Genomic DNA, 24,951 nt, shown 5'->3' with positions numbered 1-24,951 from the left:
TCCTGAAAAAACTTGTGCTAGAAAGGAAGTAATAAAAAAAATTTAATAAAAACCTGCTGTCGCATTTTCTGCCACTTTCCTCCACCTGAACAATCTAGTCCTAAAGCCATGAGGAGGAGCAAGTAAAGCCAGCATCTGTGGCAGGGTGGGCAGAGCCCAAGATAAATGAGGAGGGTCTCCTAGAGAGGAGGCAGCACGTGAAGGGGTCTTGGTTACATCCAGGAGCACCAGTCAAGTAACTACACATATTACAAAGGATAGTGGAAATCAGCTTCTGACTGTCAGAGAAAGGAGTTACAAGTAAGGAAAGGGAGAAAACCAGAATAAACCCTAAATTTTGGATTAGAGCTGGGTGTGAACTCAAGGCTTCAACTATACATTATAGATATATAGTGTATATTTATTGGCTACCTGATGCGAAGAGCTGACTCATTGGAAAAGGCCCTGATGCTGGGAAAGATTGAAGGCAGGAGGGAAAGATTGAAGGCAGGAGGAAAAGGGGATGACAGAGAATGAGACGGTTGGATGGCATCACTGACTCGATGGACTTGAGTCTGAGCAAGCTCTGGAGTTGGTGGTGATGGACAGGGAAGGCTGGGGTGCTGCAGTCCATGGAGTTGCAAAGAGTCAGACACGACTGAGCGACTAAACTGAACTGATACATATGTGCGTGTTTTGAGCTAGAAAGGTGTGCTCAAAGAATATGAAGACATGCCAAAAGGACACAAGAGCTGGTCTAGAGAGACTTCTGTTGGCCTAAATCTGAGGCAATTTGAACACCAAAATAATTGAGGGCAGAAATTAACCAAAAGCCACTGAGAAGAACAGGAATTAATGAATCCATACCAGTAACAAATAAGTAGGGGAGAGGATGCTATCAGGGCTGACCTCCAACTGTTAAATGTGGAATGAGTGCTGAAGTCAGAAAACAGTCTTTGCAACCAGCATCCTAGGTTCAGTCAAGAACCACCCATGGATGGATGCTAAATTCAGGGGAAGTGTTGAACAGAAGCAGGCACTTACATGGTCTTACAGGACTTTTGCCTATCAAATAAAAAATAAATACATCACCGCTAAGGGCAGATGGGTATCACATGCCTCCAGACATGATACCCTGGAAAAGTCACATCAGCTGTATACTACCCAACCTGAAATGAATAACTTGAATCTGACCATCAGGAAACATCAGAAAAACCCCACATGAAAAACATTACTGCAAAAAAGATAGGCAGAGGAAGGGGAAAGACTTCCTGAAAAATACCAGTGTCATAAACGATAAAGGCTATGAAAATATCCCAGAATAAAGAAATTCAGAAAGACGTGGCACCTAAAGACAGGACCTGGCCCTAGACTAGACTTTACACTGGATGAATAAACTACCCAGGACATAACTGGGCCAACTAACAAAGCTGGAATAAGGATGACTAAGCAAACATATAGATACTAAACTTTTGTAAGACACTCTTCCTATTCTTTGGAAATTCACATTTTTAGTATTTAGGGATAAAAAAGGCTGGCAGTGTACACAACCCACTCTTAAACGGTTCAGAAAAAGCAATGTGCAGGGGATGCATATGGCGTGAAGTGCCAACAATGGTAAATCCAGGTGGAGGATGTGCGGTGTCCCTTGTGCCACTCTTATCCTTGGGATTCTATGTAAGTTTGAAATCATTTCCAAGGAAAAACATTTTTAAAAAGACAGAAGCTAGATTGAAGGGACATCCACTGGCCAAATTTGGGCATTAAGATGAATAATGGAAAGAAGTACAACAAGGCCACATACTGTCACCCTGCTTATTTAATTTATATGCAGAGTACATCACGAGACATGCCAGGCTGGATGAATCACAAGCTGGAATCAAGATTGCCGGGAGAAATAACCACCTCAGATAGGCAGATGATGCCACTCTTAACTGCAGAATGTGAAGAGGAACTAAACAGCCTCTTGAGGGCGAAAGAGTGAAAAAGCTGGCTTGAAACACAACATTAAAAAAACTAAGATCATGGCATTCAGTCCCATCAGTTCATGGCAAACAGAAGGGGGAACAGTGGAAGAAATGACAGATTTTGTTTCTTGGGTTCCAAAATCACTGTGGATGGAGACAAACCTATACAGCATATTAAAAAGCAGAGGCATCATTTTGCCAACAAAGGTTCGTATAGTCAAAGTTACGGTTTTTTTCAGTAATCACATACAGATGTGACAGTGACCCATAAGGAAGGCTGAGCACCAAAGAACTGATGCTTTCAGAAAACTGTGGTGCTGGATAAGACTCTTGAGAGTCCCTTGGGCTGCAAAGAGAGCAAACCAATCAATCCTAAAGGAAATCAACCCTGAATACTCACTGAAAGGATTGCTGCTGAAGCTGCAATACTCTGGCCACCTGACATGAAGAGCCAGCTCAGTGGAAAAGACCCTACTCCTGGCAAAGACTGAAGGCAAAAGGAGAAGGGGCTGGCAGAGGAGAAGATGGTTAGACAGCATCACTGACTCAATGGACACGAATCTGAGCCAGCTCCTGGAGACAGTGGAGGACAGAGGGGCCTGGCGCGCTGCAGTCCCTGATGTCACAGAGTCAGACACAACTTCAGTGACTCAACAACAAAGAGTGGACAGGCTGTAACACTGACTTGAGAATGAGAATCCGTGATTCCAGCTGCCACTGAAAAAAGCTCTTCTTTCCAAAAGAAACCAGACAATAACTGTAGAAATAACAGAAATAGAAAGTCACCATTTATATTTACCCTAATAATAACCGACTCACTCAGACAAGACTCAACCCGTGTGCTAAAACCACTGAATGAAACTTAAGGAATGAGAGATTCACACAGTGTTAAGAGTCACCCCACAGATTTTCTATTAATTATAAAGGGGAAGGGTCCCTTTACAATGGGGAAATCCGGCAGATACTGCCTTCGTTAAGTGATACCGCGTGTCTCCTAGGTGACTGATCTGAATATAGTCACGAGAAAACAAACTGCTAATAAACCAGATGGAGGGACATTTTGGAAAATGGGTAGCCTGGACTCTTCAAAAATTATAATAAAAGAAAAAGGCTGAGGAAAAAAAGAGACCCTGGATATGTATCATCATTGATGGGCCCCTGGATCCAACAACTGAAAAGCTATAAAGGACATTGGAACACCTGGGGAGAGAACACATAGATTACATGCTGAGTAACAGCGTTATATTAATGTACAGTTTGTGTGTGATATTTTTTAGTCAGCAGAAAAATGTCCTCGTTTATAGTAGATCAATGCTGAAGTATTAAGAATCACAGTGTCTGCAAATAACTCTTAAATGGCTCAGCAAAATGTGTGTGTGAATGAATGAGAAAAAAGCAAGTGGAAAAATGTCAACATCTGGTGAAATAAAGCATTTGTTTAATTACAGATTAGTAATAGTTTTTCACATTTCTTCATTTAAGCAACTTAAAATTTCGGAAAGTAGAGGTCAACCACTACTGCTGAGACTGAGAAGAGGGCAGTGAGGCCAGAGGCCAGCAGCGTGGGAGACGGCCCGCCCGGCCTCGGGAGAGCCGGGCAACCCCGGGGTGGGGAGGGGTGTGCCAGGCAGGCCGGAAAAGCCCGAGATGGCAGGAGGCAGCAGCAGTTTGCCATGTTCCCACCTCCTGGTCCCACTGGCCGAGAATTTCACAATGCAGCGAACGGCGGACCACTTCTGTTGGAAGGTTCCAAAAATGCTCACGGTAACCATCGGTCTTGCTACTGCCTATCTTCAGAGACTGCTTCTATTTTTTTACCCAAAGACGTTTTCCCCTAAATGCTTGTTTCAGTGAAAAATATATTTTATACCACTCTAAAATTTGTATTTCATCCAGTTTAGTATCTTAATTTTGCAAAAGAGGCAGCCTGTATTCAAAGAAGCCCAGTGCTGCTTATGAGGAAGACTCACAATAAAAACCAGTGGAGGGAGACCATGGACTGCGAGATACCTGAAGGGACCCAGGGTGCCTGCCGGTAACTAGAGGGGGAAAATCGCAAGGAAGTAACACCACATAAGAAGCTTTGATCTTACTTTGTCCTCCAGAAACCAAGGATAGGAAACTGTGTCCTCCCAACTCTCCCGAGAGAAGCCCCCAAACACCCATAAATATAACCACAGGCCCAGAATGTAAAATGTTCACAAACTGAGGAGGAGCCCCCAAATAGGATTTTCTTACCCACTTGTTTTGGGGGAGAAAAGTGGCCACTAACAAACGATGAAAAGTACTCACTCCTTTTTTAAAAAGAGGGCTAACCTCTAGCAGTATTAAGAGAAAGCTGAGTATAACTAAAGAAAAACTTTACAGCCACCTTATCTGGGGACAGGAGCTGTGCAAACCCAGAATGTTCTGTGTCTGCACCAGTTCAAAGTTCCCATCCAATATCCAGGCCAACGCATATCGCCTTTATAAAAACCTAGCTAAACTAAGCACCAGGGATGCCATCATTTCTACTTCTGCCTTCCCAGGTCTAAGACAGTCAATGTGAATTTGAACAATTTGAATTTGCCAACAAGAAAATTCTCTTTCACTTTATCTAAATTTATACATACACACACACACCTTATATGCTATCTATAATTTTCTTCTCTAGTAAGATCAAGTCTTTCTCAAATTGCTAAAGTAGAAGACCAAATTCTAAAAGCAGGTAAATGTAATCTCTTACCTTTCTATAAAGAAGTAAACTTTGTGTCAGCGTCTTTGTGGATCAAAATCAGAAGACCAAGAGGAACCAGGTTCCGCTTTCTTTCAACTAAAAAAACTTTCAGACTTGCTTCTCCTCCTCTCTGTCCTGAGCCTTCTGAGCCAAGTGCACAGTCGGCTCCTCGTCTCTAACCTCTAGCGTCTACGCCACTCTCCGCCCTCTGTGGCCTAGTCAGGCGGCCAGGAACATCGCACCAACCTCTGAAGCAAATCAACAAGAAGCCACAGTTAAAGCAGGCACGGCGCGGACTCTGCACATTAAACACCAGAAGACGATGCACTGATGCTTATAAACCCAGAGAGAACTCAGGTTTTCAAATGCGAGAGAAACAGAAAAACATGCTTAGATTTGTAACGGGGTCTTAGAAAATATACCCCTCTAGTAACCACTTGGAAAAATTTCCTCAAAAAACATGCTTCATCCAAACGAGGAATAAACTAAAGAAACCAGTCATAAGAGCTCCAGGAAAAACTTCAGGGAAAACTCAAAATCTTCAAGGATGAGGAAAAGGCACAGTAGTTCATCTGGTGGTTAATAGCAGAAATTTAACACAGCGAGAAATATAGTCAATTATATTTGAGTTTATACTTTTTAAAAATTATCTAGGCTAATTGTGTAAATCTTGAAAGAAATGTTCTAGTCATGCTATTCAGTAGGTGTGATTATCTTAATAGAACTGTTTTATTTAAAAAGTTAAACAGATGCCTTTTGTTATCAGTCAAATTATCAGAATTCAGCCGCCTTTAGAGAACATCTTGACCAAGCTACAGAAACAGTATCTAAGTAAAATTACAGACAGACCCTTTTCAAAAAGTATTTTACTCTGAAGGTACAAGTTCCTAATTCCTTTATCTGTTTATTATTGTCTATGCCAAAAGACACAGGGAAGTGGGTTAAAGAGGCAGCTGAAAGCAAGAGCTTGGAAGATTCAGGAGCTGGAGTTAACAGAAGCCTGAGGCTGATCTGCGGTCAGTCTGTGAATCCGCCCGCCTCTTTCACACCCTGAAGGTGCTGCCTGGCCCCTCCCATCAAGGGAGCCCCTGATGCTGGAAGAGAGGAAAGCTTGGGATAAAACAAGGAAGAGATTGAAGAAAAGCACCAAATTCCAAAGAAGCCTTTCCCAATCCTCTCAACTGGCCCCAGGTATTCTGGAAGACTGTGGTACAGCAGTGGCTAATGTGGGGATGATTCTTCAAAGAAATCCTCTTACATGGTACAGTCTGCTATAGGAAACCTCTCTACAAAGCCATAAAAATGTGCTTGCTCTCTGATTCAGGAAGCATGTTAAGTAACTATAATTTATATAGAGATGTATTTATCATCAGACTACCTGTCTTAATAAACTTTTTAAAATTCTTTGATTTTTATTATTCTTCACTGTTAAGTCTATCAATTTATATATCAAAATTTTCCTTTGTAATCAAAATTAAGACTGTTAAAACGGAAACTTGAAACACAACTCTTCTTCCCCGTCCCATAGTTAAAGAATAAAATAATAACTGACAAATACATGAACATTTATACCAAGTCCAAGGATATATAAGTGAATATTTTACCTGCCTCCATTATGTAACATCTATCGGGGAAAACATGAAACTTTTCCCTAAAGAGTACTCTTCCACAGCAGCACATGCCGAGCTGCCCCGTTCTTGTAACAGGTATAATATCTCTCAGTAGTATTACCTACGGGATAGCACTCTGCCCTAGTTCTTGTCTAAGCAACTTACATATAATGTCTCATTGATTCCTTACAAAAACTTATCACCATTTTTATAGCTGAAGAAACCGAGATACACAGGTAAAGGGCCGATAAACTGTTTATGAACTTCATAAACCTCCAATGGTGCTTCCATTTTTACATAAAAAAAAATTTAAGGGCCTATGCATAAAAAAGAACTGGAAAAATAGACATTAAACTGTTACTGATGACTGTCCCTGGGTAGTATAATTATGGGATAGAAGTTCTTTGTAGTTTTCTAACTTCTCTGTACTGCACATGAATTACTCTTATAGTGAAAAGGTGGAAAGCAGTCCCTCACAATAAGAAACAAAGTAGGCTGACATTCAATTTTTTTTTGGCTCTTTTGTTAGTCTTTAAGACATCTCAGCTGTCTTCATTCACCCTCCAAACCTCTTCTAAATCCTCAAAAATAAGCAAAGTTACTTCTGATGGCTAAGACACTCATTTTAAATGCATCTATGCAGTATACATATAACCCTGTATATACAGAGAATGTGAGCTGTCTGCATTCACCAGACACCACAGCGGGGCCCCACGGCTGCTGAGGAACACGCGAGCTTGTTGAAGACTCTCTGGGGCTTCTGTGCCGCAGCAACGAGCGTTCTCTGCGCTCCCCTAACACCCCATGATCATCACCATCACAGCATTTATCACATCACCATAACTTTACCAGATCTTCTCCTCTGATAACTGTGATTTCAGCATTTGTATTAGCACTGTGCCTGGGACACAGTGATTGTTGGATACACTAACAGACAGATGGACAGACAGACTTCTGCACATATGCACACACGGATGGATGGATGGACAAATAAATACAGAGACAGATGGACAAAGGAATGGAGAGTAACACAGACCGACAGATGCATGGTCAGAGGAGTAAATGCAGACTCTCAGGCATGAAATCCTGGCTCCAGTCCCAACTTTCCAGCAACTAAGTAACAAGTCACTCTACGTTTCCAGGTCTTTTTTTCATATAAAAATAAAAATGATTAGACAGACTATCTGACATTAGAAGGTACCTTCTAGTTGTTAAGTCAGATGACTAAGACTTAACGACATTGCCCCTTCAGGTTAAGCAATTAGAGAGGTTTGCTGGTAGAAATCTTCACTTTGGATAACCCTGTGGGTCATATTTAAGACTGAATTGATGCCAAATCCTTAACCAGAGGCACATCTCTGACCCTACCACCATTCCTATACATAACCATGATTCACTTTAAGATGAAGGCTTACATGTTTTTTTAGAATTGCAGTATTGTGAGGTTTGGACTTAAGACTCTCAAACACCAACCTACCCAAACTTTAAGCCTTTTGTTCTTAAATTTATGGAAAAAAATTAAAATCCAATTGTATCTTTAAACTGGAAGAACTCAGCTAAAGGCTTTTTGCGAAGCAGCAGAGCACAGTCCTTCATGATGTAAATGCAGCCACTTACCTTTCACTTTTTTATCAAACTTCTTCTGTTTCATTTTTTCTCGATTTTTCTGTCGAACTTCCTTCGCTTCTTCTAATGCTTCCTGACTACCCCAAACTTCAAGAGACCTCTTCACAATCTGAAATACAGAATCCATATTTAAATTAGTTGTGATGCATTGCTGTAAAATAGTTATAATTATTAAATCCATAGGTCCCAAAGAATGATCAGGTGTAATTTTATAAATATTTATTTGAAATTTAAAAGATTTTACATATTGGTTAAGGGAAAAAAATCCAATAATATCTATATCTAAACTTATGAAACCCTCAGTAAATAAATGATGAATCAGATTACATGCACGTGAAGCACAATAGAATCGGGGATGCCTGTGTGTATAAATAAAGCTGCCCTCTGAGTGCACTTGCTCTTTTGTATTCACATGAATCAAAGATTTGATGAATTTTGGCAGGATCACCAAAAAAAAAACAACTGCTAACCAATTAGCCATAGCAGATCTAAATATAAGGTCATCTCTCAAAATCTCCCATCATAGGAAATCAAACAATGCTACTCTACTTCTGAATCAATAACAGTTTACATCCATTCAACTAATTTCTGATCTTCAAAATATGAATTCTTTTTTACAACTTTGGTAGCTGAATGATCTAAAAAGTCTTTATTCTAGTTTAAAACCTTTGAATTTAATATATCTAAAATGCATAAAATATTAAATATTATAAAGAGTATGTACATAAAAATACTCTTTGCAAACATTTATTTACACTTAGGGAAATAATATACACACTGAGAGACTACTCGAGATATCTCTCACAACATGTAAAGGGGACCAAAATGTCCATCAATGAAGCCAAAATGAAATTTCTTAACACAAAGTGATATATACTGTTATTTCATAAATTCTAACATCACATTTTCCACAATTTAACATCCCTGAAAATGCTGCATCACTAATGTAGTTAATGGCATTTTAACAACTGAGTCAAAAAGTGGTTCAGAAGAATTGGACTCTGAACGTAAGGAAGTTTAGGAATACCTTAATAAATCTGTGGTACCTGCATTTTCCTTTTGAAGTACACACAAGCATGACTTATAGCAAAAGGGAAAAAAGCTACAGTAAGTCTAATGACACCAGTTCAGTAAAATAAAAGCACCAAGCGAAAAGAAAGCACTGGGTCTGTTTAAACACCAGGACTTTCCTTCCATTTTTAATGGTACATAAAATAACGGTGAGCCTTTTAATCAACAGTGTCTAACACTTAGTGAAAATTCAGTATATGTTTGGTTTTACACATGGTTTCTTTATTAGAACATACAGGATTTTCTAGTATATTCCAATCAAACTGTGCTCTAAAGCAATGCCTCCCAGTATTTTTTACATAATGGCATGAAAAAGAGTATTATGATATCTTTGCCATTCTGGGGCAGATACAGGAAACTGGAATTAGATTCTAGGCATTTGGGAAATTCCTAAATTTTTTTTTAATGATTTTATTTGGGGGGTGGGTGGGCAAGGGAAACACGGGCTGACTTCTCTATTTCAAGCTTTCTTTAGTTTCCAAATGCTACTTCTAACATGACCCAACAGTAATATATTTGCTCCAAAGTGCTACATCAAAAACATAATAAATAAATATGCTATTTAATGTCGTTATGTATGACTATGACTCATGCAAAACAATGAAACAAACAGGATCTTTTCAAGTCAGTAAGTAAAAACGAAACTAACTATAACTAGTTTGTTGCTAAAACATCACCTAAACGAAGGTTTAAAATGACTGAATATAACTTATTAGAGACCTGTAATTTTAAGTAGAGTTTCATATCACCCCACTGTGAATGATGAGGATTCTTCTTCACAATAAATTTAAGAGCTGGTTCTCTTTTTTCTAAATCACAATCTTTCAGAAGGTATTCTTGCTTTGCTTCTGTTTTAGTTATAAGCTTGTGTTTATCATCAGCATCTCTGAAAACAGATTAAGTCCATTACATAAAGTAAATAAATTTTCAAGTACCTCCAAAACCTAGGGGCATACATGCCAAAAGATACATACAAATGCTTTTTCCTAAAACACTCATGGTCAGATTAGCAGCATAAGAATTCCAACAGAAAAAATATTTTATTAATTCTGAGAAACTGTGTCAGCAACAGGTCCATGTTATTTAACTTTTTAAGAATTTCTTTTTACTTAAGTTTCTCTTTTCCACAAGGAATTTGAAAAGACATGAGTACAGCAAATATAAATGATGACAAAATATAAAGCTTAAAGTCAGGATATAAGGAATATAAATACACAAGGTCCAACTGCACCAGACACAGGTGAGCTTCCAGTTGGCTATTTCTCAAGGCCCAGGTGAAAATGGAGACACAGACAATGGCATAGCTCTTCTCATTCACGGGTCCTCCATCTCCATGCTAGGTACTATTCAAGGCACGCAGAATAAAGGAAATAAAATAAAACTTGTTTTCATGAAACTTACATTCTAGTTAGGAAAAGACAATCAATAAGCAAACATGACGACAGATAAAAGTGCTATAAAGTAATACAAAGCACAGTAAAGGCATAGAGATTTCCAGAGACTGGGTAATCAGAGAAGGCCACTGGTGAGGAGGTATTCGAGCAGGGTCTTTAAGAAGTCAGAGAACAATTCCGAATAGCTAGAGAAAAAATATCTCTAGCAGAGACAAGAGTAAATGCAAAAGCTCTAGGACAGGAGTGTGCTTTGCAAATGGAGTTCATAGCAAGACGGCCAGTGTGACCAGAATGCTTAAAGTTAAGTGATGGTGAGCAGTGATGGGAGATAGTCAGATAGGCAGGGGTCTTGTGAGTAACGGTGAAGACAATTTTATTCTGAATAGATTCAGTGCAGCTCAGTCCAGTAGCTCAGTCGTGTCCGACTCTTTGCAGCCCCATGGACTGCAGCACACCAGGCCTCCCAGTCCATCACCAACTCCCAGAGTTTACTCAAACTCATGTCCATCGAGTCAGTGACACCATCCAACCATCTCACCCTCTGTCGTCCTCTTCTCCTTCTGCCTTCAATCTTTCCCAGCATCAGGGTCTCTTCCAATGAGTCAGTTCTTCGCATCAGGTGGCCAAAGTATTGGAATTTCAGCTTCAGCTTCAGTCCTTCCATTGAATATCCAGGACTGATCTGCTTTAGGATGGACTGGTTGATCTCCTTGCAGCCCAAAGGACTCTCAAGAGTCTTCTCCAACACCACAGTTCAGAAGCATTAATTCTTCAGCACTAACCTTTCTTTATAGTCCAGCTTTCATATCCATACATGACTACTGGAAAAACCATAGCTCTGACTAGATAGACCTTTGCTGGCAAAGTAACGTCTCTGCTTTTTAATACGCTGTCTAGGTTGGTCATAGCTTTTCTTTCAAGAAGGAAGCGTCTTTTAATTTCATGGCTGCAGTCACCATCTGCAATGATTTTGGAGCCCCCAAAAATAAAGTCTGACACTGTTTCCACTGTTTCCCCATCTATTTGCCATGAAGTGATGGGGAGGGATGGCATGATCTTAGTTTTCTGAATGTTGAGTTTTAAGCCAACTTTCTCACTCTCCTCTTTCACCTTCATCAAGAGACTCTTTAGCTCTTCTTCACTTTCTTCCATAAGGGTGGTGTCATCTGCATATCTGAGGTTATTGATATTTCTCCCAGCAATCCTGATTCCAGCATGTGCTTCATCCAGCCCAACATTTCGCATGATATACTCTGCTGCTGCTAAGTCGCTTCAGTCGTGTCCAACTCTGTGTGACCCCACAGTTGGCAGCCCACCAGGCTCCACCGCCCCTGGGATTCTCCAGGCAAGAACACTGGAGTGGGTTGCCATTTCCTTCTCCAGTGCATGAAAGTGAAAAGTGAAAGTGAAGTCGCTCAGTCATGTCCAACTCAGCGACCCCATGGACTGCAGCCTACCAGGCTCCTCCGTCCATGGAATTTTCCAGACAAGAGGACTGGAGTGGGCTGCCACTGCCTTCTCTGATGTACTCTGCATATAAGTTAAATAAGCAAGAGCACAATATACATCCTTGATGTACTCCTTTCCTGATTCGAAGCCAGTCTGTTGTTCCATGTACAGTTCTAACTGTTGCTTCTTGACCTGCATACAGATTCCTCTGCCTTTTCTAAGTCCAGCTTGAACATCTGGAAGTTCATGACTCATGTCCTGTTGAGTCTGAATGAATCAGAAACTGTTAAGAAGCCTTGAGTAAAAGGCTCCAGGAGAAAAAACTAACGGTGCAGAAGTGGGAGGAGAGGCTGGTTAGACGGCTGCACGCGGTGGTCCAGGTAAGAACCGCTGGGGGACCAGCCTAAGGCATGATGGTACAGAGAATGGAAAATGAACAGATTCAGGATATGGCTGAAGCCCTTAAACACAGCACCAGATGGATTTGGAATTAAACATGGAACACAGAAGCAACCAATGAATGAAGCTGTCCTTTACTGAAACAGTGAACCCTGAAGAGTATAGGGCAGGGGAGGGGAGGGGGAGGACAGTTAATAACCAAGAATAACTTCAAGATGACGAAATAATTTGGAAGTATAAACCAAAGGAAGGAAAACTATCATTGTATGAATTCTATCATTGTCGAAGATGTTGGAAAAACACAGCATGGATGGCTATATTCCCAATTATGTTTAAACTTCTCAACTATTTTTCCAGACTGCTACATGCGCTGTGCTCACTCGGTCATATCCCGCTCTCTGCAGCCCCATGGAGCCCACCAGGCTCCTCTGTCCGTGGAACTTTCCAGGCAAGAATACTCGAGTGGGTTGCCGTTTCCTGCTCCAGCAGACTACTACATGACTTTCTTTAAGTTGATGGTCACTGGCTTCCATTTTCTCGTGGAAAAAAGTTCCATGCGGTAAGCTAGTTCCGGAATGCTATCCGCACTTTAATGAGATGACACTGTGACCCTTAACCACGGCGTGCACCGATGACATTGTTATGCGTAAACACTGGGAACAGAGCTTATGATTCCAATTCCAACGGGTACCAGAACATTTCCCATCACTGATCATGAGACCAGAAACACCTCCCGTTCTATCTTCCAAGGATTCTACTTGGCAACAGGTCGATGGTGCCGGCTCCCAACGCCTGCAAGCAGGGACTCTGAAAGGGCAGGTCCGCCAGGCACGTGAGCAGTTGATCTGGGGCTGAACATGTAAGAAGTGGGCGCAGGGAGCAGATGGGAGGCTGAGTGAGAACCCGAGGCGGGGTCTTCAGGTGAGAGACAGCAGCACAGGACTGGGCCGAGGTGAGCAGGGGGCACAGAACCAGGCAGAGCAGTGAGGGGCAGTCCACGGGACACGAAAGAGAGGGAGGCCAGGAGAGAAAAAGGAATGACAGGAGAATCTGATTCTTCCCCATCTATGCTCTCCCCTGCCAACTCAGGAGAACAGAAAACGAGTGGAAAGAGGTGTTCTGAGCACCAGCAGGGTGGTTACACTCTCCTCCTCTCACGGAGGTGCCAGTCCTCTCACCAAGGTGGTCCCACGGCGGTCAAAGAGAGAAAAAGACAAATGGATCCTTCGGGGTGGGGTAAGAGAAGGATTAGGAACCTGCTACTAAGAGATGGTTAAAGAAAAAAGGAAAAGGACGTATCCACGGCAGACCCAGGCCATCCTTCCTATTGATGTGGCATGACTGGCAAGCACAGGCTTCCTGTATTTTTTTAGCAAAATGGAAAACATAAAAATTTTAGGAAACTTTCAAAACAAAAAAATTATGAAAATGTTGAATCCAAATGGATCAAATCATTATTTTGCCCTAAACCGACATGCAAATGTTAAACTTCAGTAATTTAGAACATGCTCTGAAATAAAAATAAGTACCTGCAATTATCACAAGTTGCCAAATCAAAGTGGTTCATAAGGTAAGAATCCATGAACTCTTTACCACATTCTTCACATATAACATAATCAAATTCCATAACAGGTCCTAAAGAATGGAAAATTCATTCTTAAGTTTCCTTTTTGTGTATAATTAGAATACATTTTCCTTTATTTTATTAGCTTACGAAATTATTTTATAACTGATACAAATATATTTACATATGACAACATAAAACTTGAAGTAATCTTCCATTTATTAAAAAAAATTTTAGAGGAAAAAAGAAATGAGAAAGGAAATAATATAAAGGAAAAAACTATCAACTCATTCAGTACCGCTTGAACACAAACCACACATAAAGTACTTGTATTATTAATACTTCTGTATTGCTGCTATAACAATTTACTACAAATTTAGGGGCTGAAATAACACAAACTTATTTTATCACAGTCTGGAGTTTATACGTCTGACACAGGTCTCAGTGGGCTAGAGGCAAGTTGTTGGCAGAGCTGCGCTGGTGTCTGGAGGTTGTGGAGGGACAATCTATCACCCTGCCATTTCCAGTTACAGAGGCCACCTGCATTCCTTGACTCATGACTCCCCTCCTCCATCTTCAAAGCCAGCAAACTGCAGTTCTTATATCACTATGACTTCTTCCATGATCACATCTACCCCAGACTTTCTCCTGCCTCTCTCCTACTTTTAAGGATGCTTGTGATTACAGCTGGATAACCCAGAATAATCTCCTCACCTCAAGGTCTTTAACCTTAATTTTATCTGCAAAGTGCCTTTTGCTCTGTAAGGTAATAAATTCACAGCTTCCAGGCTGATTAGAAGGTGCACATTGCTGGGGACCATTACTCAGCCTACCACAGTACTGCTGAGAGCACAAAGATTAGTCCCAAGGTGGAAGCAAGGCGGGGGAGCTGCTTACACATAAGGGAGATGGACATAACATATAACACAGAAAAGAACAGTGAAGAGCAAAACTAAAGTAAAAAAGAGACAATACAGAATTCACTTTCAAGTGGGAAACTCCCTCCATTCCACCTCCTACCAACAGAGTAAATGGCTTCCTCTTCATCTGTCTCCACTACTAGATTGAAAATCTCTAAAGGGCAGAGATTGTACTTAAGCTATACAACCTCAACACCCACTATGGAAACTACTCCAGGTAAAGTAAAGCAGAATTTTTTAAAAAGATTTCAAATACCTAGCTAAGGGTCTTTATCCTATAGAATTGTTTTCTTTTTATCAGCAAATCTGAAAGTTTTACTAATAAGTCTTTAGGATGACTGCCACTGCCCACCCCCAACTCTGAGAACTGCCACTAGTCCCAGTGGGAAGAAAGATGGAGTTGTCATTTGTAATTCGTTCAATGTATTCCTATCACTGCCTCTCCTTACCTACTTCCAACACAAGAAGGTCAATTAATATTTGAGCACTTCTTAATCTCACTAATCTCCAAACCCTAACAACCCAAGTTACCAGATGTATGATTTGCAAATATTTTCCCTCATTCAGTAGGTGGTCTTTTCAAAGGTTTCCTTTGCTATGTGGAAGCTTTTTAATCTGACCCATTTGTTTAACAGATCTGTTTCTTTTTTAAATTTTTTAAAAATATATCAGCTATAATTTATTTAAAGCTTTATTTTCAATTATGAAGGTTCTGCCTTTATTGCCTCTGCTTTTGGTGTCATATCCAAAAATATCATTAGCAAGACCAATGTCAAGGAGCTTTTCATGTTTTCTTCTAGGAGTTTTATGGTTTGTCTTACATTAAAATTTTTCATCTATTTTGAGTTATTTTGTATGATGTAAGACAGTGGCCTTATTTCATTCTTTTCCATGTGACTGTCCAGTTTTCCCAACTCCATTTATTAATGTCCTTTCTCTATTGTATATTCTAGGCTCCTTTACCATAAATTAAGTGACCATATGTGTAGGTTTTTTCTGGGCTCTCTCTTCTGTTCCACTGATCTATGTGTCTGTTTTTATGCCAATATCATACTTATTTTCATTATGATGGCTTTGAAATATAATTTGAAATCAGGGAGCATGAGGTCTCCAGTCCTGTCCTTCTTTTTCAAGATTCAATGGCCATTCAGGGTTCATATGAATTAAAAATTTTTTCTATTTCTGTGGGAAAATGCTATTGGAATTTTGGCCGGGCCTGCACTGATTCTGTAGATTGCTTTAGGTACTCTGGACATTTTAACATTAGTAATTCTTCCAACCCAGGAGCATAGAATGTCTTTCCATTTAGTTGTGTCTTCTTCCATTTCTGTCTTACAGTTTTCAGTGTACAAGTATTTCACCTCCTTGGTTAAATTTATTCCCAGGTATTTTATTATTTCTGATAAATAGGCAGCTGTAAATAGGACTGTTTTCTTAATTTCTCTTTCTGATAGTTCACTAGTAGTGTACAGAAAGCAACAGGTTTCTGTGTATTGATTTTGTTTCCTGAAACTTTACTGAGTACATTTATTAGTTTACACATACACATATGTATATACATATACATGTTTCAGAAACCATGAGTTCGTTCACACCCATGATTTTAACCTATCCAGTTCTGATCCATTCCCACAGGCTTCTTTCCTGCCTTCTCCCATTCTATATTTGTATGCCCCTTCTTCCACAATGAGAACCCTGGCTCCCAACATCAAGAAATACATTCGTCTATTTGAGCCATTAACACATCTAAAATAATCTCAAAATTGCTATAATATGAGTTCAGGAACGTTGCAGTGCTTTCCCTTACCCCACCGATCTCAGACTGAGGATACACTGTCAAATACTACGCTCATAAATCATCTGGACTAGCTCCTTCTGTCCTCCCCCTCTTCAACATGTGTTAATTCATTTGGAAAAATACATCTGCTTGTTTACTGTTTCTATATATGTTAACTTAACTTTTTTTAAATATGTAAACTTTACCAGGAGTATACATACTATTGGGCCAGTTACCCTACTGCTGTGAATCGGAGAACTGGACAAAAGTTTACTTCCAAATATATTCACTGCAGTAATAATTATTAGAATAGAGAAAAGAAACAAAAGAGCTGCATTTAAATGAACCATGGCACAGCCATCAAATGGAATATTATGTAGCCATTAAACAGAAAGCTCTGAAAGAATATTTGAGAAATGGGGAAACCACTTTTCCTCTAAACATAAAGAATGTGCTAAATTTTATCTCTTGCATTCAAGACCCTCATTTCAACCTATCAAGATAATTTTAAGTATTTATTCTATCAACCTATTATAAGACTGAGAGCATCAACTCTTAAGCATATAAACCACATTTTTAAATGAATCTGCCAAATCTGTTTAATTTTTAATCTACTAGCAAAACCGCCAAATTTTATCATTCTTATGAAGTCAACTTGCTCACTGACTAAATGTGCCATTTTTTAACATCAGTTTGCAAAAAATCATGCCTCATATTCAAAATGACCAATCTAGATATCTGTTTTTTGAAAAGCCACTTTACCTGGTTGATGAACAACTTTTCCAACTGTATGTTCTTCCTCCTCCTCCTCTTCCAGGATGAAGCCTCCTTTTGTATCAATTATCTTTGGGGCTGCTTTTACATTAGCCACGCCTACAAAAGTTAAGAAATGGTCAAGAAATGAACCAGGTAAGCCCGTATGCTCCCCTGTGTATAAACAGGAACTTTCAAAAATTTAATATATATCAAACAAGCCAAGATGTCCACTATTATCACTTCTATTCAACATTATACTGAAGGCCTCGGTCACTGTAATATGGCAAGAAAACAAGACAAGCATAAAGGCTGAAAAGGGTAAATCAGTATTTATTCACAGATGATGTGATTATGTAATAGAGGACATCCATAAGAATCTACAATTAGAATTAAGAAATAATACCTAGGAATAGATGTGTAAAACCTCTATACTGAAAACACCACAACAGAAATCAAAGTCACTTCTCCCCAGATTCACCTAAAGATTCACCGTGATCCCACTCGAAGCCCCAGTAGGTACTTGCAAGTGTGTGTTGGGGGCGGGGAGGAATAGTGGGAGCTGACAAGCTGATCTAACGCTTATATGTAAATACAGGGAACACAGACCAGCCAGGATAATCCTGAACAAAACTAGAGAGCTCACACTGCCCAGACTGAAGGATTTACTACAAAGCTTCAGTAACTACGACAGTGGAGTACTGAAACAAAGACAAAGAGACCAGTGTAACAGAGTCCTGCTAATAGGTCTCCACATATTTACAGCAAAGGCTTAACTTACCGCAAAGGCTCCAAGGCAATTCAGTGAGAAAAAGATAGCATTTCCAACAAACGATGCTAGGATTTATGACTAAGGCACTTCTACAAAACAGTGAGGAGAAGATGGTCATTCCAATAAATGAACTTTGACTCTATCGCATACAATATACACAGAACAATTTTTAAATGGATCACAATCTTGAACATAAAAGGTAAAATAAAGCTTCTAGAAGAAAACATAAAATAACTTTATGAACTTGAGGTAGCCAAAAACTTCTTACACAGGAAATACACGTATCAACCATAAGAGAAAAACTGCTTAATTGAACTTGACTGAAACTATTATAACTTCAAATTTTATCAAGATGGCAGAGTAGAAGGATGTGCACTCATCTCCTCCTGCAAAAGCACCGAAATCTCCACTAGCTGTTGAACAGCTAGGACAGGCGAACGCTAGAACCCACCAAAAACATACCCCATGTCCAAAGACAAAGAAGCCACAACGAGAAGGAAGTTTACGGGAGCCTCTTAGCCTCATTCACCAGAAAGTGAAAGTATTGATCAGTTGTGTCCAACTCTCTGCGATCCCGTGGACTGTTGCCTGGACAGGCTCCTCTGTTCATGGAACTCTCCAGGCAAGAATTCTGGAGTGGGTTGCCATTTCCTTCTCCAGGGAACATATGTGTAAGACCATCAGAAGAAGAACAACCACAATCCCACAGCACCTAGAACAAAAATCACATGACAGAAAATCAGGATGAAAAAGAGAGTTATGTCCCAGGTGAAGGGACAATATAAACCCCCTGGAAAAACAACTAAATGAAGCGGAGACAGGCAACCTTTCAGAAAAAGAATTCAGAATGATGGTGAAGATGACCCAGGACCTCAGAAAAAGAACGGAGAAGATGCAAGGAATGTTTATCAAAGAGTCAGAGGCACTAAAAACAAACACACACAGATGAAGGATACCTAGAAGGAATCAACGGCAGAATAACTGAGGCAGACAAATGGGTAAGTCACCTGGAAGGCAGAAGAGTGGAAATCACGGCTGCAGAACAGAATATAGAAAAAATAATGGGAAAAAAAAAATGAAGACAGCCTAAGAGACCTCTGGGACATGAAACACACCAACATTCGCATTATAGGGGTCCCAGAAGGAGGAGAGAGAGAGAGAGAGAAAAGGACCAGAGAAAATATCTGAAGAGATAATAGTTGAAAACTTCCCTCACATAGGAAAGGAAATAGTCAACCAAGTTCAGGAAGCAGAGTCCTAGGCAGGATAACCCCAAGGAGGAACACACCAAGACACGCAGTAATCAAACTGACAAAAATGAAAGACAAAGATAAAATATTAAAAGGAACAAGGGAAAAGTGACAAATAACATACAAGGGAACTCCCATCTGGTTATCAGCTGGTTTCTCAACAGAAACTCTACAAACCAGAGGGAACCTCACGACATACTTAAAATGTTGAAAGGGAAGAACCTACAACCAAGAACACTCTACCTAGCAAGATTCTCATTCAAATTTGATGGAGAAATCAAAAGCTTTCCAAACAAGCAGAAATTAAGAGAATTCAGCACCACCAAACCAGCTTTACAACAAATGCTAAAGAAACGTTTCTAGACAGGAAACACAAGAGAAGGAAAAGACCTACAGAAGATAAACTCAAAACAAATTAAGAAAATGGTAATAGGATCATATATATTGATAATTCCTTTAAATGTAAATAGATTAAACGCATCAAGCAAAAGACGACTGGCTAGGCAGATGAAAATGTTCAAATACACACTTCCACTTCCCACATCACTCTGCTTGACCTCCCAAGTTGTATGTAATTATTTTATATTGTTAAGTTAATCTTGTTCCCATTATGGCTTACAACTGTAACTATCTTTTATTTTTTTGTCTGGCTATTGATTGTGAAAACTGATAAACATCTTTTACTATTGTGATTATGTAACTATTACTCAATACTGTTGTACCATGATTGGTCAACAGAAAAATAATTCTATATCACCCAAACTACCATTTAATAGAAAAACCTGTAATCACTTTTTAAATCCAGATGCATATCAGAATTATCTTGGAATTTTTTGAAAAATACAAATGCCCAGGTATTGCTTTTTTTCTCCAAAGCTCCAGATATGTTTCTAATGAGCAGCCATGTTTAAAAACAACTGGACTATATGATGATCTTTTACTTTTATCTAGTTTGTTTCACATTTTCTATTTCATATTCAGTGCTCCCATTTCATTTAATTTTCCAATTTCTCCATCTTTTTTTTATGTTCTTTCTCAAGCCTTTATCAAGTGTAGTAAAGCTTTTATATACAAATATATAAACAGTAGGTATAACACTTTTAGAAAACATGAATTTTGCCTAACTAAAAAATGTATGACAGTTTGATTCCACTTGCTTGACTTCGTATGAATGCTAGATTTCTAATTAAAAAAAAAAAATAGATATGCAACAAGCAACCAAGGTTTACAGTACAGGACAGAGGACGATGCTCAATACCTTGTAATAACCTGCAATGGAAAATAACTTGAAAAATAACACACGTGTGTATGTATAACTGACCCGCCTTGCTATGCACCCGAAACATTCCCTGTAAGTCAACTACACTTCAATAAAATACATAAAGGAAAAACTTCTATTCATCAAAAGACACCATTATGAGAGTAAAAAGACAAGATGAAACCTGGCAGAAGCTATTTGCAATATGTATATCTGATAAAAGACTCATATCCAGAATACACAGTGAAACCCCATAAACAGGTGTCCCTGGTGGCTCAGATGGTGAAGAATGCTCCTGCAATGCAGGAGACGCCAGGTTTGATCCCTGGGTCGGGAAGATCCCCTGAAGAAGGGAATGGCAACCCACTCTAGTATTCTTGCCTGGAGAATCCTATGGACAGAGGGGCCTGGCGGGCTACTGCTAAGGGATCGCAGAGTCAGACACGACTGAGCAACTAACACTTTCACTTCAGTAAAAGAAAGACGGAGCCTTAAAAAAAGGCAAAAGCCCAGAAGGGAAACTTCACAAATGAAAACACGCACACATCCAGTAACCACAAGAAAAAGGTCTCACTATCATTAGAAATTAGGAAAATTCAAATTAAAACCATAATGAAATACCACCACTTCCACCGGAATACTCAAAATGAAAAAGACTAACAATACCAAATGAAGATGTGGTATTGAGACTGTCATACATTGCTGGTAAAATTCTAAATTGATATAATCACTGTTTGGCAATGCCTCAGTTCAGTTCAGTCACTCAGTCGTGTCCGACTCTTTTCGACCCCATGAACCGCAGCACACCAGGCCTCCCTGTCTATCATCAACTCCCAGAGTTTACCCAAACTCATGTCCACTGAGGCGGTGATGCCATCCAATCATCTGATCCTCTGTCATCCCCTTCTGCTCCTGCCCTCAATCTTTCCCAGCATCAGGGTCTTTTCCAAGGAGTCAACTCTTCCCAGCAGGTGGCCAAAGTATTGGAGTTTCAGCTTCAGTCCTTCCAATGAACACCCAGGACTGATCTCCTTTAGGATGGACTGGCTGGATCTCCTTGCAGTCCAAGGGACTCTCAAGAGTCTTCTCCAACACCACAGTTCAAAAGCATCAATTCTTCGGCGCTCAGCTTTCTTTATAGTCCAACTCTCACATCCATACATGACCACTGGAAAAACCACAGCCTTGACTAGACAGACCTTTGTTGACAAAGTAACGTCTCTACTTTTTAATATGCTGTCTAGGTTGGTCATAGCTTTTCTTCCAAGGAGTAAGCATCTTTTTATTTCATGGCTGCAATCACCATCAGAAGTGATTTTGGAGCCCCCCCAAAATAAAGTCTTTCACTGTTTCCACTGTTTCCCCATCTATCTGCCATGAAGTGATGGGACCAGATGCCATGATCTTAGTTTCCTGAATGTTGAGCTTTAAGCCAACTTTTTCACTCTATTTCACTTTCATCAAGAGGCTCTTTAGTTCTTCTTCACTTTGTGCCATAAGGGTGTTGTCATCTGCATATCTGAGGTTATTGATATTTCTCCCAGCAATCCTGATTCCAGGTTGTGCTTCATCCAGCTCAGCATTTCTCATGATGTATTCTGCGTATACTAAAGCTAAATATACATTCCCCCTAGGAGCCAGGATTACATTTCTAGGTTTATACACAATAGAAATGTGTGCATATGTCCACCGTAAAACATATATCAAAATGCTCACAAATGTTTTCCTTTTAATAGCTCCAAACTGGAAACAACCCAAATTTCCATCAGAAGGGAAATGGAAAAACTACAATGTAATAACATAAAAGAGTACTATAGAACATATAAATGAACAGATTACCAATACATGCAACAACAGGGATGAATCTCTCAGGTATTACTTTGAGCAAAAGAAGCCAGATACTGTATGTTTCCATTTATATAATGTTCAAAAACAGATGGTACTAATCGAATATTCAGAAGAGTAGTTACTTCTGAGGGTGAGTAACTTACCAGGAAGTGACAGTAGGGAAACTTTAAGAGTCTGGAAGTGTCAGTACAGTATATTGATGCCGTGGTATTAGACATGAGCACTCACACAAGTAAAATTCAGATAAGTGCATTTTACATTAATGTATGTTATAACTAATTCTTTAAGACAAAGCGGTATTATTCTGCTTAAATCACTCCCCTTCCCTGGCCTCAATTTCTTTTTCTATTATATAAAGGGATTAGAGTATAATAAACCTGTTTCTACAGTTAACAGCAACTTTCATATTTTACTATACCGCTCGTTCATCTCCTTATATCCCTGCATTAGCCTGAGTACTTTTATCTCTGTAATTCTGAAAAACAGTTTTACATTCCATGAATATTTACTGACTGGATAGAAAATGTACCAGAATATGATTTTGATTTCATGAATGTCATAAGAAGGGAAGCTGTGGTTATTAAGACTATAATTAGAGCAGGATCCTGAACAATGCGGCTGCTGCTGCTGCTAAGTCACGTCAGTCGTGTCCGACTCTGTGAGACCCCATAGATGGCAGCCCACCAGGCTCCTGTCCCTCGGACAATGCTAAATCAGGCCAAAAACAAAGCCCCATTTCTCTCTACTGCTGTGCCGTGCATTTCCCCAGGCCCTTAGCACTGCTCTTAGCAACACATTCTAAGCAAGTTCTTCTCAGTCTTTTTCAAGGCATATGTCATAGCACACATAGAATATGAAAACTATACATATGGAAATAAAAGTATTACTGAGAACAAAAATCTCAGCACCTAACTAACTCGAAGCACAGGTTGTCTATAATGCAACAACACAGTTCAGTTCTTCGGTAAATGCCCAAGAAATATTACAAGATATTCATGCTGTCTTGCTTTCCATTATCAGACATTTAATACCACTTTATGCTCTACTTTGCACCCCTGTCCCATAGCCATTTTACACATTTAGAAATCTTTATGGAATCATGAATATGAATTAGTCCACGCAGATGAAGAACATTTTGTCCTGATCCTAGAATGCTTAAAGGTGGTAAAAATGTGCAGATTCCGTGTCAGTATGAATGAATACAGACATGCAGCTAGATCTTTTCACTCTTCCTTCCTTCTGGCTGATGAGAAGGGGTAGTAGATGACACAGTTCCGACTGAGCTCAACTGCTCAGGTAGGTTTGGACACAGGTTTAGGAACACAGGTGCTTCACATTACAGAGGCAGTCCTGAAGAACCACATGTCAACCAAACTGTACTTCTCTGGGGAAAATAACCGGTTGACCCCCACTGGAGAATTACATAATAGGCAAAGAGATAGGCAGCCAAGTGCTGCTCTAAGAAAAGGGAAAGATGAAATCCAAGCAAGAATAACAGCCCTTCATCCCAAGAGTGAGAGAAATGTCTAGTATAGCAGAGGCAACTAGTGAGCAAGGAAGGGCCCTGAATCCAGGGTCAGACGACCGGAGTTCTAGTCCTGATTAGCCTTGGCACTTACTGGGATGAACCTGAGCAAACCCCCTTTCCTTTCCTGATCCTCAATTATCATCTCAGGACAACACGGATACCAAGACCTGCCCTAAAGAACTCCAGGTTAGCTGTTTGAATCAAATGAGCCGATCTGAAAAACGTGAAGCTCAACAGGTGCACTCTGCTACCCGCCCCACCCCCCACCCCCCCCCCACGAAGGCAGGAACTAGGGTCTGTCTGCTCCCAGCGCGTAGCAAGCACTGCGTTATCAGCCCGTGTTATAGGGATGCATGATGGAGCTGGCGCAGGACTACTACTCAAATATGCTGTGAGGTCTAAAAGCTTTACACAAAGACCATCCCCTGGGACCCGCGGAAACTGCAGGAAGACAGCAGAGAGGGAGAGCGGAGACACTGGCTAGCACCTCCAGACGGCGAGGGAGGCTGCATCCCCGAACTAAGGACGGCAGCTGGACCGCCCAAGGCAGGGAGGAAAGGCCAGGGCTGGGAGTCAGGGTCGCCCTGTCGTCGTGGACAGTCCGCAGTGACAATCTCCGACGAGCGGATTCCCTACCGCCTCCCCAACCCCCTCCACCCGCCCCGACCCGGGACTGCACAAGCGTCTGCGATCAGACGCGAGAGGAGGGACGCCCCATCCAGGATGCGGCCCCCGGTCCCCCAGAAGAGAAGAGGCAGGCGCCGCCAAGGGCCCAACTACCTCCAGTAGTTGCAGCTGCCGTCGCCGGGTAAGGCCGGGCCGCCAGCCGGGCCTGGCGCAGCATCAGCGCCCGCTGCCGCTTCCGCTCGATGCTCGCCCGCACTGAGGCAGGCAGCTCCGCTGGTTGGTCTGAAGCCGCCGGCTCCGACGAAGCTTCCCCGGCGGCGGCCATCTCCAACCTCCCCGAAGGTCCGTGGCTCTAGCTCCGCGCACGCGCACCGCTGGCCCACAGCGTGCCCAGGGCTCCCCCTCGCGGAGTCGCCAGCACGGCCCCCTAAAGGGAGCGCACC

At 40.7% G+C, this 24,951-nt stretch overlaps 1 protein-coding gene across 7 annotated transcripts in view; it reads right to left on the bottom strand.

The window, feature by feature from the left end:
- The window catches only part of XPA (XPA, DNA damage recognition and repair factor), a 28,313-nt gene extending 3,417 nt beyond the window's left edge, over positions 1 to 24,896 (bottom strand). For 4 of the 7 annotated variants that reach the window (XR_011492722.1, XR_011492721.1, XR_011492723.1 and 1 more), the window contains exons 1-5: positions 24,662 to 24,890; positions 17,235 to 17,345; positions 13,741 to 13,846; positions 9,690 to 9,855; positions 7,890 to 8,007 (exon numbers count right to left, since the gene is read on the bottom strand). Coding sequence is in view for 3 of the 7 variants with exons in the window: in XM_070480221.1 (XP_070336322.1) it covers positions 7,890 to 8,007; positions 9,690 to 9,855; positions 13,741 to 13,846; positions 17,235 to 17,345; positions 24,662 to 24,833 (673 nt within the window). In the remaining 4 variants the exon portion in view is untranslated. Of the gene's footprint in view, positions 1 to 4,671; positions 4,911 to 7,889; positions 8,008 to 9,689; positions 9,856 to 13,740; positions 13,847 to 17,234; positions 17,346 to 24,661 lie in introns of all 7 variants that reach the window. The other 3 variants (XM_070480222.1, XM_070480223.1, XR_011492724.1) reach the window with 2 other exon arrangements.
- Positions 24,897 to 24,951: the final 55 nt, after the last annotated feature.

This window comes from Odocoileus virginianus, chromosome 18 (assembly GCF_023699985.2).
Source record: "Odocoileus virginianus isolate 20LAN1187 ecotype Illinois chromosome 18, Ovbor_1.2, whole genome shotgun sequence".
NCBI classification, from domain to species: domain Eukaryota; kingdom Metazoa; phylum Chordata; class Mammalia; order Artiodactyla; family Cervidae; genus Odocoileus; species Odocoileus virginianus.
Note: the sequence above shows the minus strand (reverse complement) of the source record. Positions and strands in the feature narration are given on the sequence as shown.